At 44.2% G+C, this 9,790-nt stretch overlaps 1 protein-coding gene and 1 pseudogene across 1 annotated transcript; one reads left to right on the top strand and one right to left on the bottom strand.

The window, feature by feature from the left end:
• Positions 1-1,416: 1,416 nt before the first annotated feature.
• LOC120673870 (single-stranded DNA-binding protein, mitochondrial-like) lies at positions 1,417-4,199 on the top strand. Its single transcript, XM_039954912.1, has 4 exons — positions 1,417-1,762; positions 1,868-2,094; positions 2,590-2,690; positions 3,740-4,199. Exons 1-4 carry the CDS (start codon positions 1,499-1,501, stop codon positions 3,811-3,813), a joined length of 666 nt encoding a protein of 221 aa, XP_039810846.1. The 5' UTR covers positions 1,417-1,498; the 3' UTR covers positions 3,814-4,199.
• Positions 4,200-4,727: 528 nt separating this feature from the next.
• On the bottom strand, positions 4,728-9,384 carry LOC120673869 (annotated as a pseudogene).
• Positions 9,385-9,790: the final 406 nt, after the last annotated feature.

The raw sequence follows: 9,790 nt of genomic DNA, 5'->3' as shown, positions 1-9,790 counted from the left end.
CTTCTGCCTCCATCTCGTCCACAATGTTATGTATCCTCTCTCCCTCATCAGCAAGGCCCTGTGGTCCCATGTTTTGGTTCTCTGTCTCTTCTGACTCATCTTGCGCAACATAATTGGTCTCTCTTCGAATACTCGGAGTTCCTTGATCCGCACAATGTTGGATTTCATTTTGTGTCTTCTCCCAGATTTGAACAAGAATGGCCAGAGGCCACCCACGCTCTAGAGCTGCTTGCATGTACTTCTGCCAGTCATCAGTGCTGTGTATCATCATTAATTCCCATAATTCACTTTCTACCTCCCAATTAACAAGAGACTGGACAGTGATCACATGTGTCAACGGATCAACATGGAACCCACGCTGCAGCCACTTACATATGGAACCAAAACTCCTTTCCAGAGGTTTATCTATGCCGCTAGATGTGCGCTTAAAGGCAGAAAGATCTACTCCATTTGGCCTATACATAATATTGTATTCACCATAAAATACTTGAAACTGCATCTTGCTCGATATATCTGTATATCACATAATACTTATCGAGTTATACTCTTTACTTCACTACCTTATTCAATAATCCGTAGAAACTAATTATGAAATTCGACTAAAACGTATAAGTATTCATAACAACGTGATGACACTCAAATTCTATACTGCATATGCCAAATTCTATTCTAAATCATAAATAATTTATAAACACGTCTCTAATAGTACTGCAATTGTAATAATAAATGCGTAGTACTAATTTTCTAAACTAATTTACTACTACGTAACTACAAACTAAAGTATCATTGAACTTCTACTTAAATGGTTCTACTATAGCACTAATTAAATTAAATTACTCATATTAAAATACGTAGTACTTAAATATAACAATATTTAAACTAAATGTACTAACCTGCAGATCACAAGTGCTGAATCCGGTAGGGCTTCGCCGCTTTCCTTCTCCTCACTCCTCTCTTTTTTTCTGAATTTTTGGTGGAATTTTCGGGCTCAAATGAGGAGGGAAGGGGAGGGCTGGACCTTTTATAGGGGGGCATCCCCGGTCGCCCGCGGGGGGGGGGGGGGGGGGACAGGCCCCCCTGTCGCCCGTGGGGGGGGCGACAGCCCCCTGCCGCGCCCATGGGCTGGGCCCAGAGGCGGTCGCCCCCCCCCAACGGGCGACTGGGCCTTTTTTTTTTCCTCCAGGGACTTCGTTGCAAATTTGAAGAAAAAAATTACACTTTGGGCCTGTCGCCCTATGGGAGGGCGACCGGGGTATATTTTTGAAATATTTCAAAACGGACATATATTTTAAAAATTTTAATTTTTTTAAATATAAAAAAGAAAAAACCGCCTTTTGAGAGAGGGGGGGGGGTGGGGGTGGCAGAACATGTAGCGGGCCAGCCCACCTGACCCATGAACTAATTAGGGCTTTGCCGCTTTGCAGAGAGAGGGTTTAGCAGCGCCGCCGACTCCCCCCATCCGCTCCACTCTGCACACCTCTCCTCGCGGCGAGCACCCATGGCGGCTTCCTCCGCCTCCCTCCTCGCCCGCCGCCTCCTCCTCTCCCGCCGCCTCCTCTCCTCCCCACTCCGCCCCTTCTCAGCCACTACGACACCCTCCTCCCCCTCCCCCTCGCTTAACGGGTCCGACGCGGAGTCCGACCCCGAGCTCGAGCACGACCAGCCCCCCGGGGATCAGGACCGCCAGCAGGCGCGCAACCGCCCGCGCCCGCCCAACACCACCCGCCCCCTCGAGAACGGCCTCGACCCCGGCATCTATAAGGTTTGATTGGAACTCTTGATGTTGATTCTCTTCACCCTTTCGGGTTTGATTTCGCACGAAATGACGCGATGCTTTTTCCCCCTGCGGGGGATGGGGGATGCGAAGGCGATAATGGTGGGGAAGGTCGGGCAGGAGCCGATACAGAAGCGGCTGCGGAACGGGAGGACCGTCGTGCTCTTCTCGCTTGGCACCGGTGGCATCCGCAACAACCGCCGCCCGCTGGACCGCGAGGAGCCGCACCAGTACGCCGACCGCTGCTCCGTCCAGTGGCACCGCGTCTCCGTCTACCCGGAGCGCCTCGGCACCCTCGCTCTAAACCACGTCAAGACCGGGTGAGCTCCGCCTTGCCTCCTTGTAGTCGTAAGAAGTTAGAACTTACGTTCTAGACATATGTAGAACGAACGGAATGGTTGGGAAGTGATAAGAGCTCAGCTCTGTTTACTCCCTTCATCTTCATGGTTAATGTGCCGTCCTTTCAAAATTGATGCAAAAAGGGTGGAGGAACACCTAAGTTCATTAGCATCCATTTCCACCTGCAACTTACATTAGTTGATTCTGCCCCATGAGTGTTGGGTTTTCTTGTAGATAATTGCATATTGCCATTTGTCTTCGCTTCACTGTTTAGGTTTCCATTGACACAATTTAGTAGATACTTGTTTATGTTTTAGATGGATTTCGTGTCTGTTTGGTGAAGTGCAACATTGTTCAGTTTTGTTTATTGCTTTATACAATATATGCTCCTTTTGAGATTTCGATTAATTGGTTGATTGTTTTTACCCTTCGGAAATACTGATACATCCAAATCTGCATCAATTGCAACATTTCAGCACTGTTCTGTATTTGGAAGGAAATCTTGAGACCAAAGTGTTCTGTGATCCAATTACTGGGCTGGTTAGACGCATAAGAGAAATAGCTGTGCGTGCAAATGGTATGCTTCTTACACTACTGATTTACATTGATAACTTGCATACCATTTACCAGGTCATGAGTGTACTTTCAACCTATTTATTTCCATCCATTCCTCTGTTTTAACTAGTTCCCTCTCTCGGTTCGTGTGCTTCGCATACTATAGATTTACATTGATAGCTTATATTAACAGATCGTGAGTTCATTTTCAGCTTATTCATTGCCCACCAGTTCCCTATTGAATAGAAGGGGCACAATTTAGAAGCCCCCAATGAACGTAGTAAAATTGAGGATTTTAAAGGCTATGTGCAATCCACCACTTTCTGCTTTCACAGGTTCATCTCCATCATGGTTTATGCCAGCTGCAAGCAAAGCATAAGCATTTTCTTTTATGCTAAGTTAGCTTCCAGCAATAATATAGCAATGTTGAGCTTTTGGTGGTATCTCCTGTCACAAATGTTTAAATAACCAAGACTTGGTGAATACTATACTGCTAGGAATTGTATGTTTAATTAATGGTGTGGCATGCCTCAATATGTGTCCCCAATGTGGTGGTGTAAGATCTTAGACCAATGAATCTTCGTAATAGTGCTCCAGACATAAAAAAAAAGGCGTACCCAGTGCGAGTGCTCCCACGTTATGTGGGGTCTGGGGAAGGGCCACGGGTGGCTCCAGACATAAATCTTTTGGAAATATTTCCCTCTTTCAGTTAGTTTAGATGGCACTCCTGAAGACTCCCATAGAAACACGGAATTTGAGTCCTGATGAACTTTATTTACCTCTTTCACGTGGAACAACTCTTAATACCATAGTCGATGTGAACTTATACCATAGCACCGTAGACATGTTCCATATCCGAGTTAACATTATCCTGCATTTTTTAATTATTCATAACCAAAACCACTTGTGTAGGCATTTCCATAGCATTCAGAACTTAGGTTTATTTCATTCTATTTTCATGTGTTTTTGGTTTCTCCATGCAAAGTAATGTTGGCTGTCATGTAGATAGATTATGTTGAGCATTTGAACTGGTGTTTTATGTCTACTGATTATGACTTGGTTGTGTAACAGGTCGCCTCTTATTTCTGGGTAATGATGCCAATGCTCCCAAGTTAGGTGAAGTCAAGGGTGTGGGCTACTTCTGATACTGATTTATGTTTAACTGATGATACCAGTTGCCTATGTCAACTGGGATGCATGTATCACAATGGTGCGGCACTTGCTCTGTCATTGAAATCTGAGTGAACCAACAAATATTGGCAGCGATTTCAAGTCTTTTGCTGCATTGAATTTTATCAGATTCCTGTTTTCGTCAAGCTCTCAACACCATGTACATGCCTTATAATTGTTGAGCGGCAGCATATAGGGTGTGTAACTTAACCTCAGACATGTTTTACGGAGTGTGTTCTTTCTACCTTCCATTATTTTTAGTCTCTTTTTTTAGGGATAATTTGCTGTAATAAAATCATAGTGTTCTCCAGGGATGGTGATCTATTCCAAGTTCACTCCCACGACAGGTCTTGGAGTTTCACACATGCATTTGAGCGGACAGATCTATCTCCTGGAACATGAAGGTACCTTTGAACAGATGGCAAGTATGTGTTAACTATTCAGTTGTGCTTTCTACTTTCCTTATCCTAATGCATATGATCTCGAGAAGCTATATAAGCCTATAATGCATAATGCCGTAGAGCAACACCATGCAGAAACTCCGTATATCAAGTCCAGCCGGCCAGCGACGCTAACAAACTCCGTCGCACTGGCCTGACTACACGTACGTGAGTATATCAAGTCCAGTCACGATTGTACACACACTTAACAACAATAGAAAATAAACTAGTGTGACCCGTCTGGAATAGAACAACAGTCTGACTACACGTACGTGAGTATATCAAGTCCAGCATGGGGTATTGAACAGAGCCACCCGTCTCCTTCACGATCCGCCTCGGGGTGCTGGTGAACCGACACACGACGGCGAGTGATCGGCACCGACACACGACGGCGAGTGATCGGCACCGACACACGACGGCGACGGCGAGTGATCGGCACCGACACACGACGGCGAGTGATCGGCACGGTGAGTGTTTGGCATTCGCCGAACACAGGTGCCGTCGCAGCGGAGTGAGCGGACATGACCTCCCTATAACGAACTCGCACTGATACCAATTGTGGGAATTAACTGGCATTGCTTCGCCGCCGGCGAACTCAGAATGCGCACTCAAAAACAGAGATGGCCTCGATGTTTGGTGCTGTCAAAAATTGAGCAGCGTTTTCTCGTTTATTCATTGCTTATATTGAAGAAACAAAATAGGCTCTCAGCCTTCCCTTGACCCGCGCCATGATCCGAGAATCTCGTGCGCGCCATCCCGCATGAAAAAGCATGCCGCGGGTGCTGAGCGCGCCACAAGCCAGAGCCGGCCAGCGACGCTAACTAACTCCGTTGCACTGGCCTGACTACACACACTTAACTACAACAGAAAATAAACTAGTTTGACACGTCTGGAGTAGAGCAACAGTCGGCAAGATCTTGCAAGTAGCTGGGAACAGGTGGTAAGTTGATATCTAATAATCCTTCCAGGATCTGAACAATTTCTCCCATCGTTGGCCTTATGTTCTCATCATGCTGGATGCACCAGCAGGCGATCTTGCATGCCTTCTCCACCTCTTGCAAGTTAGCATCTCGCATTATTTAAGAATCGAACAAGTCCTTGATGCCGCCGTCTTGTAGTCTTGTTGCTACCAGCACAGGGAAGAACGTCTCCGTTCCTTGCTGGCACCGAGCTGAATTCCTTTTCCCTGACATGATCTCGAAAAGCATCATACCGTAGCTAAAAACATCGGCTTTTGGGGTGATAGCCGTGCCACTTATCCATTCAGGAGCAAGATAGCCTATGGTACCCCGCATGGTCGTCAACACCCTGCTGAAATCCCTGCCAAAAAGCTTGGCAAGCCCAAAATCTGCTATTTTTGGCACGAAAGAGTCGTCGAGGAGCACATTCTCTGGCTTTATATCACAGTGTACAATGCAGCTCCTACATTCCTCGTGCAGATAAGATAAATCCTTTGCGACCCCCAGAGCAATTTGGAACCTAATATTCCAGCTAAGTTTCTCTCGAGTGCTTCCAAAAATGTTCCGATCCAAGGAACCATTTGGCATATACTCGTACACCAGCACCTTCATTGACTGCTCGGAGCAGAAACCAAGCAATCGGATTAAATTCACATGCTGAATGGTGCCTATTGTACTGACTTAAGCTCGGAATTGTTTCTCCCCCTGTGAAAGACCATCAAGCTTCTTCACAGCAACTAGCGTCCCGTCTGGTAACATTCCCTTGTACACTGAACCAAAAGATCCTTTGCCCAGCCTCTCCGTGAAGTTTTTGGTCACAGATCGTAGGTACCTAAATCTGAATACAACCAAAGAACCCTCAATTTTGCTCGTCTTACTGCAGAACCACTTTGTGAGAATCAAAAGTGCGCCTAATATCACAAGGACAGTGACAAGGATAGTTCCACTAGTTAAAGCCCAGATAGTCGATGCCTTGCCTTTCTTTGTTGAGACTGACAAGAACTCCGATGCAGCAAGCCTGATATAGATAGTATATCCGGTTGAACCATCAGTAGGGGCCACCAGGTTGATTAAATCTCCATACCATAGAGAACAGCTATCACCATAGAAGTAAGCAGCACAAGAACAATTGCTCAGACAAGCCTGCTTACATCCATCAGCAGTAGCAGCTACGGCACTCCTGGCCTTATCAGGCAGCTTAGCAACAGCAAGAGCATAAAAATCATCAACTTCTGCATTCCTGGAAGTATTCGCAACACATTCCAGTCTAGCATTTCTCCTACACCCACCTCTGGGATTACCGTACAGCCAGTTTCCCTCATACTGCTTGTTGAAGCCCCGGATACAGCTGCAGAAAGTGAATGCATTTTCAGTACATATGGCAAAGGAACCACAAACAAAATACACGCTGCACTGTGCTTTTGGCATTGCCAAGAATGGTACCCAATCTTGCACACTCTCTATCCATGCTACAGTCTTGACCTGACCTGAGACCTCCATCTGAAACATGGCTGTAGTCGTGGTTACATTAGTATGGTACAGGAAGTAGCTCTCCTGATTATTAACCACAAATTCATAGGTTACTGCAGCTTTAGGGTATGACGCCATCTCAGGAACTCCAGTAAACATAGTGCCAGTCCACTTGCCCGTTGCCCAATAAACCTAGAGTTGTTCCACCGGTGGACAAACTGGTTGCTGCCGTCTGGGTCCATCTCAAGTGTATAATACCCTGGCGATGGATTAATGGCACTCTCCCATGATATGATGCGTGTGGTGTGACCAGTGACCTTGTTCCATCCAAGCTTTGCCCCTGGAAGCCACACATTGGTTGGTTCATCAAAGCTTTGCCAGAGAAAATAGGTGGTGTTGGATGCAGGTGCTAGCACAAAATTGCCTGTGTCAAGGATGACACCGACCGTAGAGTTGGAGATATTCCTGGTGATGTTGGTGGCCCACATAGGGGATTCGAGGCGGTCCAGCAAAACCATGTTGCCATCTTCTGATATTGTTAGCTTTGATGAGTTTGGATCAGAGATAGGCCTTCCACGATTAGCTATCCAGACAGGTGTGTGCTTTGAGATCTTGTTGTACCAGATGGCAAGGTACCATCTGTCAGGTGCGGTGACATCTGAGAGAAAAGAACAGGTCAAATTATCCACCACCCACACCCAGATATTAGTAGGGTTCAAATTCAAAGCATGTAATCTGTGTGCCAAGTGCCAATATCCTCGGAGTGCAATACGGAATCTTCCACGGTGGCATCGCATGAATATATTTGCTAGTGTCTAAGAAGGTGTTTGAATGTGCTAAAACATAGATGCTAAAGTTTAGCTCTAGATGTGCTAATGGGACTAAACATGAGCTAATGAAAGCTAATCAAGGCTAATGGATTCTAATGACTAATTAGCCATCATCTGTGATTAGATAAACAATTAGCTCATATTTGGTAGAAAAAACTCCCTCTATGACCCTAGAAATAATACCACTTCCTTCTATGGCCATCAAAAGTTAAATCTTAGTTTATTTGGCCCCATTTTTAACTTATATCCCTTCTTTGGCCCTATCGTAACTATATCAGCTAACTTACGTGGACAGTAACTAAGAGTTTTTGACCCATCTTTTCTTGACTAAAACTATCTCCAAATTACCTCCATTATTCATAAAAAAATTTACAGTGATACAATTGATAATACATAAAAATATGCTTCTCTATCATCATTTTGCAAAGAAAAAACATATGTATCATTTACGATCTTAAAATTAAAATTCACCATATTAGGCCTCTTTTTAAGACTATCTAATTTTTTTATGGCACAAAAATATTGTCCAAAACTTAATAAAAATATTTAATATTTCTAAGGTAAGATGTATTAATTTATTAAAAAATTGTATTATATGTTACATACAGAGTTTTGAAGTTCTGATAAATTTTTAACAGAACTTCAAAATTCTCTAAGTCACATATGATACAAAATTTTTATAAATTAATACATATCATCTTAGAAATATTAGTCATTTTTTCTCAATTTATGAATACTACTTTTGTGCCATAAAAAATTAGATAGTCTTAAAAAGTAGCCCGATTTGGTGAATTTTAATTTTAAGATCATAAACACTACATATGTTTTTTTTTGCAAAAAAATGTATTCATCCCTATCAGTTGTATCATTGTAAAATAGTTATATAAATTTTGGAGGTGTTTTGGAGGTCATTCTAATCAAGAAAAGAGGGGTGGAAAACCACAAGTTATTGTTCATGCGAGTTAATTGACAGAGTTGACATGAAAAGATTTGGCAAGCAACAGACGATTTGAACATCAAGTTTCTAAATAGATGAGAGATATGATGGATTAGTGCTGCATGAAGACATTGCAAGGTTGAAGCGGGAACGAAGAAAAAGATTGGAGCTTAGTTTTTTAATTTTCTTTCTTTATTTTATAGTTTTCTTTTTTATTTTTATAAAATCTCCTCGTTTGAGTTTCAGAGTCTAAAACTCTTAACATTTCGTTGTATATATCCACAAGATGGTTATATAGGCCGATTTGATCCCTTATTAAAAAAAATCAAGGGGTCGAGCAAGGACGATGGCCAACCGCAAAACTAACAAACACAAGCAACCTCAACGGAAAAACCTTCCAAAACTTTGTAGGAGTAAATAATTTTGCGTCACGCGGAGCCTAACAAATCATCTTCGTGTTAGACACCTGAAACTGCAGAATTCGAAGGTTTGGACCTAAATAAAAGCCATTCAAACTCCCAGACAGATTGAAAATATAGCCAAATCCTAATCTAGTAACCGGATTGGACGTGCAGCTCATATATAAAGACGTACCCGGCTGAAAGAAGCCAAGGGCGAACCTGCCGCCCTGAGACACCATCCGCTGTCCGCCGGAGAGCGGCTGATCCCGGGAAACGGTGTCGGACGCCCGCGACGGCGGCCCGTGCATGCAGAGCGCTAGCAGAAGGCATAGGGTGAGCACGCCGGGCGGACGAGGTCTCGTTGGCTCCATGGACGATTGATACCAAATTCCCGGACGGGCTGGCCGCTGTTGTCCTGTTGATTCTAACTGTTAGCTAGAGGAACATAGCAGCTATATTTCCGGAGCATATATATTATTATTAATATATCGGTGTCTCTGACTGGGGTAGGTACGAAACTCATGTGACGCGCTTAATATCCGCGCAATCGACAGAATGCCACTGTCGCGTGGCCGACCAAATCGCACAGAGTTTACCCGACTCGCGTTTGCCTGGACTCTTTGGTGTGGTGTGGCGTCACCGCTTGACTATTCTAGATTTTTTTTTCGAGCAAACTTCTAGATTTCGTGTGATAGGGCTTGGCTGCCGTAGATAACGACTTAGTAGACTTGATCCTGTTTTCCATTTAACGGTGGACGCATGAGCACGGCGAAGATTTTTTTCTCTTTTCTCGAGACAGTGGTGCGCAATAATTGGGCAGCAAGACGGCGCCATCGTTTATTTTTTTATTTGGTTTTAGTTGGGGTCAATAATTGGGCCAAGCAAGTGACTGTCAGTATTCACGGATATCCCCAG

The sequence above is a fragment of the Panicum virgatum genome, chromosome 5N (assembly GCF_016808335.1).
Source record: "Panicum virgatum strain AP13 chromosome 5N, P.virgatum_v5, whole genome shotgun sequence".
In the NCBI taxonomy this organism is placed as follows: Eukaryota; Viridiplantae; Streptophyta; class Magnoliopsida; order Poales; family Poaceae; genus Panicum; species Panicum virgatum.
The sequence above is the reverse complement of the archived record's forward strand: the minus strand, read 5'-3'. Positions and strand labels throughout refer to the sequence as shown.